General features: G+C 36.6%; 1 protein-coding gene and 1 pseudogene across 1 annotated transcript in view; both read right to left on the bottom strand.

Moving 5' to 3' along the window:
• Positions 1-1,865: 1,865 nt before the first annotated feature.
• On the bottom strand, positions 1,866-2,883 carry LOC150066985 (ribose-phosphate pyrophosphokinase 1 pseudogene; annotated as a pseudogene).
• A 1,271-nt stretch (positions 2,884-4,154) lies between these two features.
• The window catches only part of LOC150066984 (olfactory receptor 6C1), a 15,481-nt gene continuing 4,979 nt past the window's right edge, over positions 4,155-14,656 (bottom strand). Inside the window, exon 2 of the mRNA XM_090326960.1 lies at positions 4,155-5,485. Coding sequence (XP_090183086.1) covers positions 4,512-5,450 — 939 coding nt within the window. The 5' untranslated portion in view covers positions 5,451-5,485 and the 3' untranslated portion in view covers positions 4,155-4,511. The remainder of the gene's footprint in view (positions 5,486-14,656) is intronic.

Here is a 14,656-nt window from a genome sequence, read left to right as displayed (position 1 = left end):
TTAAATAAACAAATAAACATATATACAATATATCAGATAAGGTAAGATACTATAACAATATGAGATAACCTAGCAACAACAAAAGAGGTGAGAAATAACACAGTACATTAAGAACAACAATCATACATTATAAAGCTCTTGTTTCCATATCCTGGAGGTCCTTTCCTTTAGCTTAATCCTATATGGCCTTGTGTATCTAGGTTTTAAAGTATTGTAAACCTCTGCTACAAGAGTCCAAGGTTTATACTAATTATGAAAAATGAGGGAAACCATTGAGCCTATGTTCCTTTCAGTCTGGCTTACTTCACTTAATATGACTTTTTCTAAGTCTTTCCATTTCCTTACAAATGGGGCATTGTCATTCTTTCTGATGGCAGCATAGAATTCCATTGTGTATAAATACCACATCTTGTTGATCCATCATCAACTGAGGGGCATCTGGGTTGGTTCCATATCTTTGCTATGGTAAATAGTGTTGCAATGAACATCGTTGTGCTAGTGGATTTAGTATGCCCTTGTTTCTGGACGATTGGGTAAATGCCAAGTAGTGGAATTGCTGGGTCATAGGGGAGCTCTATGTTTAGTCTTTTGTGGAAGTGTCATACTGCTTTCCATAGTCTTACCACAAAATCTTAATTAATTTTTTATTTTAAAATGAATAGACACCTAATACTCTGAGATCCAAATGTCATAGTAGTCTATAGATCTACAAAAGAGGCCTCATACCTCTATTAGCTTTCCTTTTTCTCAGATTCAGAGTAACCAGCATTAAACATTTACTGGAGGTTCTACTAGGTATTTTTTTTTAAGAAGTTAGCTACAAGTATGAGTGCACATTCACTCTCCGAGATATTGTACCTCTATATACTTTATGAAATTTTACAAACTTTACAACAACAAAGTATGCAACTCTACCTTTCTTTTGTGCCTAATAGGTAACAGGTATCACTCCTTGTCAAATTATCAAGACAGTATTTATTATTTTGTTCACACATGAACACTTTATTAGTTTCTCTACAACAGACAATAACATCAGTCTTTTAAAAACAGATTCTCAGTTCACTTGAGGCCAAACGGATCCGAGGAACACAGATGAAAATTAAATACTTAAATTAGTTAAAAAGCACTATGTATGATATCACCTAAAACCTACAACCACTGTGGTAACAGGCTGAAAGATTAAACTACAGCAAATTATCTAATGTGAACATTAACAATTACACATCAGGAAGAAAGTTTGTACTGCAGGAGACTATAGTACAATGACCAGTTGGGCCCAAGATGATATTTGGCCAGGAAATAGCTAAATGTAAAGCCAAATAGAAAGGAATAGGTACAAAGGAGTATCCAAGCTACACACAGTCAAGCAGATGATAATAATGATGATGATGATGATGATGATGTGAAGATGATCAGGCGTCTTCCTCCCAAGACACATTTGCTACACTGAGCTACCCTCCATCCCCACTTCAAGATCCTGCCTAACAACTGTTTAAGCTGAACTACTTGCTCCTGCCTTACAGGGGGCTCAGCTATGAGGACTAGGTTTGAGGTTGTTCAGACATGCTTTATTGTAGTAGTATAGGCCTTGGAGAATTTGTCTCAGATAGGCTGGCTTTGATGCAAGTTACTTGGAAGAAAGGGGGAAAAAAACCCCAAAGCATTCACAAGCAGAGGAGTCTAAACTTTATCAATCACATTTCTGCTTTGCAGAATATGTGCAAAAGTCTGCAAATCTTACAGCAGCTGAGCTGTTGTTCATGCTGAAGGGGTCATAAAATGAGCAAGGAAGCCAGGATAATGCAGGTAGAAAATCCCAGAAGTTCATCTCAATTTGTCTTTCCCCAGGTTAGGATCCACTAACTCTAACATGTGGGACATAGAAAGCTACACTGAAGCAAGCTAGGTCTTCTGCTAAATTTATCAGATACTAAGAGAAACCAAGGGAGAAGAAGGGGTGGGGTTAATATTTTTTTTAAAAAAGGGACATGGCTGAATAGGTAAGAAACAGATTCTCCATTGTGAGTTCTTCTGATGGCTTCCACCAGGATCATGGAGATGTCAATCACCTGTATTTTGTCCTCCTGAGGTATAGTGTTGGTGACTACAACTGCTTCAAAGCAGGCATTGTTGATGCGAGAAATGGCTGGGCCCAGAAAAGATCCCATGAGTCAAGATTGCATAAACTCTGGTGGCTCCAGCTGAGAGAAGTTTGTCAGCTGCATGGCAGATGGTGCCACAAGTGTCAGCCGTGTCATCCACAGGGATCCTTCACATGCGGTCCACTTCATTGTCCTTCTTCCGCTCCTTGTGAATCAAGGCCAAGTCCACGTTTAAGCGGTCTGCAATGGAAGTCACTCTCTTGGCTCCACCAACATCAGGTGAAACAATAGTACAATTTCTCCATTCAGAGATGTTCTCCCTAATCCACTTCAGGACTGCAGGCTCTGTATACAAATTGTCCACAGGGCTATCAAAAAAGCCCTGAGAAGCATGTAGATCCATGATGATGATGTGATCTGTACCAGCTACAGACAGCATATTTGCAACCAGCTTGATTATGATTGGAGCCTGGCTCTGATCCTTCTTATCCTGCGGTGCATAAGGGAAGCATGGGATAACTGCAGTAACCCGACTGGGTGAAGCAATCTTGCATGCATTAATCGTGATCAAATGCTCCATTAGATTGTCATTAATTTCACTACAACTACTCTGAACAGTGTAGACATCTTCTCCACCTACACTTTCACCAATTTCCACACAGGTCTCCTGATTGCTGAATTTCTTAGTCACCACCTTGCCTCTCTCCAGGCCCAGGCGGTCCGCAATTTTCTGAGATAAGTCTTGATGGGAGCTACCGCTGGAGATTTTGATATTCAGCATCTTGGATAGCTTTCCTAGGAGTTCTCTAAGCTAGGTCTGCTCAGAGACTTAATATTAACAACCTCGCGGTGCTATTCGCCATCTTCAGTATTCATTCTTTTGTAATGATAGCTTGGAATAGCATTTTCACTGTTGATAAAAAATCAGGGTACTGTTGTTATAAATACACTTCCTTATTTAAATTTGTTTTTCCTTTGGCAGTACTGAGGTCAAAACTTAGGGCTCTGAACTTGCTAGGAATCCAGTCTTAATTTTGCTGCTTACTTCTAGGACAGGGTCTTGGCACACACCTGGGGAATCTACTGACTTTGGGGTTCACCCATTTGCTGAGATCACCGACATGAACCACCCAGTATAATGAGCTTCCCTCCATGATTACAGAGTCTCACGGACTTTTCTTCTCTACTTCCATTCTTCCTTCTTTCCTCCCTCCTTTCCTCCCTCCCTGTCCTCCCTTCTTACCTTTCTTCTTCCCCTCCTTTCCTTCCATCCTTCTCTCCTTCCTTCTGTCCTGCCTTCCTCACTTCCTTCTAGCTGTTTTTAGTTTCATTTGTTTTCCCATTTATATCATTGATTTACCTCTTGCAGCATCTTTTTTTTTCACTTTCAGATCATTTTCTAATGTTTATTAATTATACAAAGGGGTTTCATTATTGTATTTCACATTCATTTTTGTTAGATTAACTTCCTCTATCCCTTTCTAGGCTTCCCCCAGCTCCCTTGTCCTTTGTCTTTTTTTTTTAAATTTTTTTATTGCTCTTGCAGCATCTTTATTTAAATTTCTCTTCTTTAATTTTTAGAAATGGAAATAGTTTTTTTTTTTACTGATTCCTGTTGTACACATTTACCTTCATACATAGACCATATGTGGATTGTGTGATTTAATTTCTCTCCAAATATACATTTGAAGTTGTAAATTCTACTTAAGTAATGAGTTAGCGCTCATCTAAAATTTTGGTTTATTTTTATTTTAATATTATTGAACTACATGCTATCTGAAGATTTCCTGGAGGATATTCAAGATGATAAAGAATATTTCTGTAACAAGTGAATGAAATCAGATTTTGTAGTGTATATTATGTAAAATATGTCATTATTTATATATTGTATCTTCTGTTTCTTGTGGTACATTTTTTTTCTGTGCAAAACTCAGAATACTACTTTACCTGTAAAACATTTTTACTGTTTTAAAAGTTGATGCAATCAAATATCAGAAGACATGAGAAAATCAGAACAGCATGAGAAAAGTAATTTATTGGAATGAGAAATATATGAAACAAATAGGCTTTCACACATGTTCAGAACAAGGGGGGATGAACACGGATGGTGAGGATAGCCACTTGCATTTGAGTGGGCCACTGGATTTTCACTTTTTAAAAATCCCCTTCCATGGTCTGGGAGTGTGGCTTAATGGTAGAGTTCTTGGCTAGCCAGCAAACGAAGACCAGGGTTTCATTCCTTGACACCACAGACAAAGAAAAAGCTGAAAGTGGTGCTATGGCTCAAGTAGTAGAGTTCTAGCCTTGAAGAAGTTCAAGGACAGTGCTCAGGCCCAGGGCTCAAGCCCCAGGAGTGGCCAAAAAAGAATTCCCCTGCAGTGTGCATCTAAATCAGGCTATTGTTCCAGTTCATGTGTTGGCGAAAGACAGGATCCTGCTGGCAGTATTCGTGAAGGCTTGTTTGACCTGCTGATTCCTTAGGCTGTAAATGAAAGGGTTTAGCATTGGGGCTACTGAGGTATTTAGCACAGCCACTCCCTTGCTCAATGATGCTCTTTCTGTGGCTGAGGGTTTAATGTACATGAAAATACAACTTCCATAAGAAAGGGAGATGACCACCATATGGGAAGAACAGGTAGAAAAGGCCTTTGTCCTCTGATTAGCAGAAGGAATCTTTAGAACTGTCCTGATGATAGCCGTGTAAGACAGAAATATCAGTGACAAGGTGAACATAAGAGTAAATACGGCACAAGAAAACCCCATTACCTCTAGGAATTTTGTCTCTGAACAAGAAAGTTGCAGTAGGGGAAAATAATCACAGGTAAAATGGTCAATGACATTAGACTTGCAGTAGTCAAGCTGTAAGAGCAACAAGAGTGCAGGAAAGATGATTAGAAATGAAACCAGCCAGGAAACAAAGACCAGAATGGTGCAGACTTTTCGATTCATGATGGTTAGATAATGCAGAGGCTTGCAGATGGCAATGTAGCGATCGTAGGACATGGCAGCCAGCAAGTAAAATTCAGTGACTCCGAGTAGAATGAAAAAAAATAACTGAGCTATGCAGTCATTAAAGGGTATGGTTTTATCTCCTGACAGAATGGTCCCTAGGAATCTGGGTATACTGACAGTTGTAAATGAGACTTCTACTAAGGAGAAACTCCTGAGGAAGAAATACATGGGGGTCTGCAAGTGGGGATCCAGCAGGGTGAGAGTGATGATGGTCAGGTTGCCAGTGATGCTGAGCAGGTAGGTGATGAAGAGAAAGACAAAGATTATAATCTGGAGCTTTGGGTCATCTGACAATCCCAGGAGGACAAATTCTGTTATTTCTGTGTGATTTCTCATTCTTCACTTGCTCATGAACTTCTCTCTTGCCAAGCCTGTGGAAAAAAGGACAGAGAACAACTTAATGGAGGATGAATCAAATATCGGAGCTAGAATTTGGCTGAAGTACTATGCCATTTTCACATCCAAAGGATATTTAAACCAGCTAATGTTTACAGTGTCCCTCTCATTCTTCTTTATAGGGACAAAACTTTCTAGTTATGGCAGATAAGCTGTTTTATTTTACAAAACATTATTGACAGGATACATAGAAAGATTATACCTAATTGTGCAGTACTGACCACACTCTGGCAAGTAATACTTAGCTTCATCTGGTGTTGTGTACACTGTGCCGTGTTCACCCACTTTAGATTTTGGGACTAAACAGATATCCCTAATTATTTAAAGTATGTATTTACAGGTCTTTTCCACAGGTTATAGGTGGTAGACTTGGTAGTCATCAGATTTCTGGTGGTGATTGTAAATCTTGGGGCAAATCACATGTATATGTATAGCACATATGTACAGAGTGTATATACATTTATATATAATATATGTTATACATGTATATACATATGAATGTATATAAATACCAGTACATATATGATACGTATTGTGTAATATACATTCTGATGACACCCCAAAGCATTTTCTCCCTTATTGGGATTACCATAGTGGAAGCACCAGCTACATAACACCATAGGTCTCTTGTACTCACTCTTATACCACAACTAGACTCTCTTGGGGACTCAAGCACGACTCTGTGAACTGTTGAAAGTTGAGCTTGATCGAATCTTGTCATCAAAAAGATTTCAATATTCTACAGTGTCAAGGGCAATTATAGATGATTTAAAAGAAACATTTGTCTAGTTAATTATGGTTGAATTTGTCAGTGAATTGCACACTGGCACCCAGAGCAATTTGTTATACAGGGCAAAATGAAAATGTAGGGCATATGAGGAGTACTACATTTTATTAACATAGAAATTTAAGGAAACTTTAAGATATTAATTGCAAGTTACTTTCATAAACATTTCTTGATAATTCTTTCAATTAACTACTCTTGCTCTAGTATGTCAAGACTAACAGTCCTTATAATACCTTAAAATTAGAAGGCAGCTTCTTATTAAATAGACAAGATTTGCTTTTAGTATACATTTAAATTTTCTAAACAAATTACTGATATTGGATGCTTAAACTTAAAGTTACACATTATATTATTACTTTGTAAAGTTTGCCTCAGGTTTATTCTACATCTACATTTTAAATATTAAAGTTCTAATTCACTTTGAAATATTATAAATATTGTTTTCAACTAGGGATTGTAGATGTGAGGGAAGGAAGGAAGAGCTATGAGAAATAATATAGTTATTCTAAGGGATTTTAAGAGCAAAGCCAAAACATATGCATTTACCTAATCAGACTTCAAAGACAAGGAAACAAAGTTTAAAAAGTTCTGCAGTAGGGTATCCCAAATGAAATTTAATGTCAGCATCCTATGATGTCATGTGAAAATAGTTTTGAGGGCTGGGAGTATGGCCTAGTGGTAGAGTGCTTGCCTAACATGCACAAAGACCTGGATTTGATTCCTCAGTACCACATACATAGAAAAAGCTGGAAGTGGTGCTGTGGCTCAAGTGGTAGAATGATAGCCTTGAGAAAGCCCAAGTTCAGTGCTCAGGCCCCTGAATTTAAGCCCCAGGACTGGCAAAAGAAAAGAAAAGAAAAAAAAAAAGAAAACAGTTTTGAAAATTCAATGGATTGTGTCTCTTTGCCAGCACAAAACAGGCTCAATAGAAAATGGAATATTTACGTGTTGAAAGAACAGAAGTTTATTTATTTATTTTTATTTATTTACTAGAAATTGTTATTCACAGAAAAAATGCAAGCAATGAAATTCGCTCACTCTTGAAAGGTTAGATTTGCACCCTTTTTGTTACTACATGACATTTATTGGGGAATATTAATATTTGCAATGAGAATTACCAAACTAGTTTCAACAATGAAAAGTATAAATTGTCTAGAAAAAATTTAGTAGGACAACATGAAGAAATGCTCAACATCTCTGGTCATAAAAGAAATGCAAATCAAAACAACACTAAGATTCCACCTCACACCAGTTAGAATGGCCAGGATCAGGAAAACTAATAACAACAGATGCTGGAGGGGATGTGGCCAGGAGGGATCACTACTACACTGTTGGTGGGAGTGCAAACTCATTCAACCACTATGGAAAGCAGTATGGCAGTGCCTCAAAAGGCTAAACATAGAGCTCCCCTATGACCCATCAATTCCACTACTTGGCATTTACCCAACCATCCAGAAACTAGGGCATACTAAATCTACTAGCACAACAATGTTCATTGCAGCATTATTCACCATAGCAAAGATATGGAACCAACCTAGATGCCCCTCAGTTGATGATTGGATCAACAAGATGTGCTATTTGTACACAATGGAATTCTATGCTGCTGTCAGAAAGAATGACATCGCCCCATTTGTTAGGAAATGGAAAGACTTAGAAAAAATCATATTAAGTGAAGTAAGCCAGACTCAAAGGAACTTAGGCTCAATGGTTTCCCTCATTTGTCATAATCAGTAGAAACCTTGGGCCCTCCCAGCAGAGATTTGCAATAAAGCAAAAGTTAGACATATAAGGCAATACAGTATGATGCTAAATGAAAGGACCTCTAGGATATAGAAACAAAAGCCATATAATGAGTGATTGTTGTCCTTAATGTACTATGTTATCTCTCATCTCTTTTGCTGTCCCTTGGTTATCTCATATTGTTACAGTATTTCACTTTGTTATCTGATATATTGGATAAATGTGTATTTGGTTATTTGAAAATGGATAGGGAAGGGGGGAAAACCAACATGGAGGGGTGGAGGGGAGGATAATGGGGACTAAGACATGAGAAAGGGTATCAATGTATGTGAATTAATGCACCTTCTATCTGGCATATATCATGTAACCCTTTTATTAATTATAATAAAAATATTTTAAAAAAATTTAGTAGGACAGACAGTTGTTTGTGTTAAAATGGCAAATATTCAGATAAAAGTAAGAAAATCTATATTTGATAGATAGAATATTATTTCTACATCTGAAATATGTGGATGCCAATTCTCCCCATCTTTTCATTATTTTCAACAAATTCTAATCAATTTCCCACTGTTATTTCATAATTGATTAGTTGATTCTAAAGTTCATATAGAAATATCCAGAATTTGCTAGGGAAATAAAAAGAAAAGGAAAATAAAAAAAAAGAAAAGGAAATATTTATTGTGATCAAAACATGCATAAATGTTTTTGCTATGTGACTAGCATTTCCATATTTTTTTTAAAAAGTTTATATTAACATTGATCTGTACATCATATTTCAAATGGCCTGTTTAACAAACAAGTATTCAAGAAGGGAATTTCTATATACAATCACTGGCACATAGATTTTAGAACATAATTAAAATTTAGCTGAGGGTTTGTATGTCATAGATGTATATCAATCTATATAATATAGCATTATATCTATAGAGTATCACATCATAGATTTTTATGTCTATGTAGTTATGTTTATATCTCCAAGACCATTTTCATAATCATGAGTACCCAAATATTGGGTCATTGCTCTTGTACTGTTTAGAGCTAATATCTAAATATCAAGGAGATCATGTGTCGTTTGTTCCTTTGGATTTGACTTACCTCATTCAACATGATTCGCTCTAATTTCATCCACTTGCCAGCGAATGCTATCATTTTATCTTGTCTGTTGGCTATATAGAATTCCATTGCATATATATATATATATATATACACTGTATATATACACTGCATATATATACTGCAGTTTTCATATATTTTTTATTGTAATTAATAGAAGGGTTACATTATATTCACCAGATAGAAGGTACATTACTTCACAAACATTGATACCCTTTCTCATGTTTTGGTCCCCATTTCCCTCCCCCCACCCCCGCCCCTCATCTTGTTTTCCCCTCTTCCTTATCTGATTTCAAATAACCAAATAAGTATATATACAATACATCAGATAACAAGGTAAAATACTGTAACAATATGAGATAACCAAAGGATAGCAAAAGAGATGAGAGATAACATATTATGTTAAAGACAACAATCACTCATTACATGGCTTTTGTTTCTATATCTTGGAGGTCCTTTCATTTTATATGGTCTTATGTATTTAGGTTTTGTTCTATTGTAAATCTCTGCTAAGAGAGCCCAAGGTTTCTACTGATTATGACAAATGAAGGAAACCATTGAGCCTATGTTCCTTTCAGTCTGGCTTACTTCATTTAATATGATTTTTTTTCTAAGTCTTTCCATTTCCTTCCAAATGGGGTGATGCCATTCATTTTGGCAGCAGCATAGAATTTCATTGTGTATAAATACCATATCTTGTTGATCCAATCATCAACTGAGGGACATCTAGGTTGGTTCCATATCTTTGCTATGGTAAATAGTACTGCAATGAACATTGTTGTGCTAGTGGATTTAGTATGCCCTAGTTTCTGGATGGTTGGGTAAATGCCAAGTAGTGGAATTGATGGGTCATAAGGGAGCTCTATGTTTAGTCTTTTGAGGCACTGCCATACTGCTTTCCATAGTGGTTGAACAAATTTGCACTCCCACCAACAGTGTAGCAGTGATCCCTCCTGGCCACATCCCCTCCAGCATCTGTTGTTATTAAATTTCTTGATCCTGGACATTCTAACTGGAGTGAGGTAGAATCTTCGAGTTGTTTTGATTTGCATTTCTTTTATGGCCAGAGATATTGAGAATTTCTTCATGCTTATTTCTTCTTCAGAGAAGACTCTTTTTAAGTCTCTGGCCCATCTTTTAATGGAATAGTTGTTTCTTTGGAGATTAGTTTGGAGTGATTCAATTTTTTTAGCTGTTGATATATTTTAGATATGAGGCCTTTGTTTTTTGTATGGTTAGTGAAATCTTCTCCCACTCTGTAGGTTTTCTATATATACTGATGTTTTTGTGGTTAACTAAAGTTTAATATTAAAGATGGGAGTTGAGAGGGATGAGAAAGAATGATGAACCAAGATGTATGGTTCTCATAAAGTGATTTGTTTAATGGTAACTCCTTTGTACAACAACTTTAAGATACTACTTTTACTTCTAATACTATTAGTAAATACATTGTACCTGATTGCTGGAGGTGGCAACTATTCTAGAGATGTATTTGCTCACTCCAGCTCTTTTTTCAAATGAATTGTTAGCTTCCCGTTCCTTTTTATCCACTTCATTAACATTATCTCTTTCTGTTTTCCAGAGTTTCAGAGAGAGATTAGCTGAACTAATTAATGGAAATGAAAATCAATACTGAACTTTAAAATTTGTTAAAACTTGAGACATTTGATTCTGAAAACCTCCTTCTTCTTTCCTTCCCCAAACTACACTATGAAAAAAATATTAAGAATAGCACTGAAGGGCTGGGAGTATGGCCTAGTGGTAGAATGCTTGCCAAGCATGCATGAAGTCGTGGGTTCAATTCCTCCTTACCACAAGCACAGAAAAAGCCACAAGTGGTGCTGTTTCTCAAGTGGTGGTACTACCCTTGAGAACGCTTAAGGAGAGTGCCTAGGCCTTGAGTTCAAGCTCCAGAACTGGCAAAAGCAAGAAAGCAAGCAACCAAGCAAGAAAGAATGGTGAAAATAAATGAGGGGAACTATGGGTAATTTATTTGATATTCAAAGTGATAAATCCCTCTTTATTGATAAAGGATATACTTATTTACAAAGATAATTAATTTGACTGAGATAAGAGTCTTTGAATGGTACCAGTTTATTTCTGCTAATGGTTGGCTTGTGTGTTCTAGTTCCTTTTATATTTTGCCATTAGAGAGGCATGCAGCCAGGGAGACAAGTGGGAAAATAACTACATCCCCCAACCCAGCCTGTCTGATCAGAAAAACTACATAGCTCTAGCAGCAGCCAGAGTCAGCTTCCAACTCTGAGAGGAGCAACTTCTTCTAAAGTGGCTGTAACTCAGGCCATTGCTATTGAAACTGCAGTACAGAACAGCATTGATTGCTGACAGTTTTGGCAGAGAGCCGAATTCTGAATATCTATATCTATACATCAAGTACTGGAGCACTCAACTTCATCAAATACATACTTCTTGACTTAAAAGTAGACATAGACCAAAACACATTGTTGGCAATTTCAACACATCATTGTCACCTCTGGGCAGGACATCTGGGACTCAACAAAGAATCCTCAGATGTAAATAACTAGATAGACCAGCTAGACTGATCAGACATCTGCAGACTATTTCACCCAATCACATCATAATATGCATTATTTTCAGTAGCCCATGGCATATTCTCCAAAGTAGATCATTGGGTAGGTCACAAAGCAAATCTGTGAAGCAAATTTTTTTAAAAAATTAATAATATTCCTTGCATCCTGTCAGACTACAAAGGAATAAAATTAGAGCTCAAGAGTAAAAGCCACTAGAGAGAACTCTCTAACATGGTCACTGAGTCATTGAGATTAGAAGAGAATTTCAGCAGAAACAAGGACAAGAACCACATGACCATTTCAATAGATGAAGAAAAATCTGTGTTAAAAATCAACACCCCTCTATGATAACCGTTCTGGGGAAAGTAGGAATCCATGGACATTCCTCAATATAATAAATGCTGTATATGAGACACCTACAGCCAGCATCAAACTCAGTGGTGAACAGTTAAGATTATTCCCTCTAAAATCAGGAATGGAACATGGATATCCACTTTCTCTACTCCTTTTCTACATAGTGCTGGAATTCCTAGCAAGAGCAATAAGTCAAGAGAAATGCATAAAGAGAATCTAAATAGGGAAAAAAAAGTAAAACTATCCCAGCAGATGACATGATCCTGTATTTAAAGAACCTACAGATTACTCACCCAAGTTACTCAGGTCCAACCAAAACTTGGGCAAAGTAGTAAGGTATAAAATGAACCCACAGGGCGGGGGTGAGGGGAGGGAAATGGGGACCAAGACATGAGAAAGGGTATCAATGTATGTGAAGTAATGCACCTTCTATCTGGTGAATATAATGTAACCCTTCTATTAATTACAATAAATATATATGAGAAAAAATAAAATAAGTAAAAAAAATGAACCCACAAAAATCAGTTGCTTTTTTAAATGCCAACAATGAGAAGGATGAGTCTGAAATCAGGAAATAATTCCATTTGTAATAGCCTAAAAAATACCTAGGAATTAACTTAACCAAAGATGTGAGAATTTAAAAATTTTTGTAAAAGAACTTGGAATTTATTTATGGAAATAGAAAAGGCTTCCATGCTCAGAGATGGGAAGAATTAACGTTGTAATAATGGCAATACTGTCCAGAGAAATCTACAAATAAAATGTGACACCCATCAAATCCTACTTTCTTCAAAAAAAGAGAAATCAATGAAAAAATTCATGCGGAATAATAAGCAACCTAAAATAGCAAAAAAAACAATTTTTAGCAAAAAGAACATACTAGAGGAATACAAGCCATAGTTATTTAAATAATAAAAGTTTGTTGTTGGCAAAAGGACAAGCCTGAGGACCAATGGAACAGAACAGAAGAAGCAGAAATAAGCCCACAAACATATAACCACCTAATATTTGATAAAGGAGTGAAAAAAAACCACAAGATGAAAGAAAGCCACCCTCTTCAACAAATGGTGCTGGTAAAATTGGCTAGCCAAATGCACTAAACTGAAAGTAGATACTCATACTCACTCTGCACCAGAATCAATTCTAGATGGATCAAAGACCTTAATGTAAGATGAAATACTAGGAAAATATCAGAGGACATAGTAGAAGAAATACTTAGCATGTAGTCTAGGCACAGTTTGAAACTTCCCAAATAAAGATCCAGAATCACAACAAATCAAAAAAAGACTAGATAAACGGGATCATGTCAACCTGAAAAAGACATAGAGGACATAGAAGAAAAGGGACATAGTTAGCAGGGTGAATAGAAAGCCCAGAGAATGAAAGAAGATCTTCATCAGCAATGTGTCAGACAAGGACCTCATATCTAAAATATACTTAGAGCTCAAAAAATTAAGACCCTCAAACATAAACCCTTAAAAATTCAACAATCCAGTAAATAAATCAGAGAAACTTCTCAGAGGAAGAATCTTCTCAGAGGAAGAAAAAAATTGGCCAATAAACACGCAAAGAAATGTTGAACACCTCTGGCCATAAAAGAAATGGAAATCAAAACACTGAGACTTAGACAACGATAAATGCTGGTGGGGTTGTGGAGAAAGAGGAACCCTACTGCACTGCTGGTGGGGATGTAAACTAGTTACAGCCACTCTGGAAGGCAGTTTGGAGGTTTCTTAAAAAACGGAAACTAGACCTTCCATACGATCCTGCCATACCACTCCTGGGCATCTACCCTGAGTATCATAACCCAGGATATCATAAGGACACCTGCTCAGCCATGTTTATCTCTGCACTATTCACAATAGCCAAGCCATGGAAACAACCCAGATGCCCTACTACAGCTGAATGGATAAAAAATGTATATACAATGGAATTTTACATAGCCAACAGACAAGATAAAATAATGGCATTCTTTGGGAAGAGGATGAAACTAGAGCAAATCATGTTGAATGAGATAAATCAAAAACCAAAGGAACAAAAGGTGCATGGTCTCCTTGATATGAGGATATTAGATCCAAACAGTACAAGAGCAATGACTCAATATTTGGGTACCCAAGGTTATGGACATGGTCTTGGAGATATAAACATAACTACATAGACATAAAAATATATGATGGGATACTCTATAGACATAATGTTATATAGATTGATATGTCTCTATGACATACAAACCCACAGCTTAATTTTAATTATGCTCTAAAATCTATGTGCCAGTGATTAAACATAAAAATTCCCTTCTTGAATACTTGTTTGTTAAACATGACATTTGAAATATGATATAAAATCAGTGTTAGTAAAATCTTTAAAAAAACACAAAAAGCAAAAAAATAAAAATAAAGCAAAACTGAGATTCTATACCTCACCCCAATTAGAATTATCAAGAAAACTAACAATAACACATGCTGGTAGGGATGTGGCCAAAACAGAATGCTACTGTACTGTTGGTGGAAATGAAAAGTTGATAAACTGTTCTGGAAAGCAGTATGGAGATTCTTTGAAAGGGTAGACATAGAGCTCTCCTATGATTTAGCAATCCCAAT

This window comes from Megascapheus bottae, chromosome 2 (assembly GCF_031878675.1).
Source record: "Megascapheus bottae isolate mThoBot1 chromosome 2, mThoBot2.hap1, whole genome shotgun sequence".
In the NCBI taxonomy this organism is placed as follows: domain Eukaryota; kingdom Metazoa; phylum Chordata; class Mammalia; order Rodentia; family Geomyidae; genus Megascapheus; species Megascapheus bottae.
This window is presented reverse-complemented; position numbering and strand designations above follow the sequence as displayed.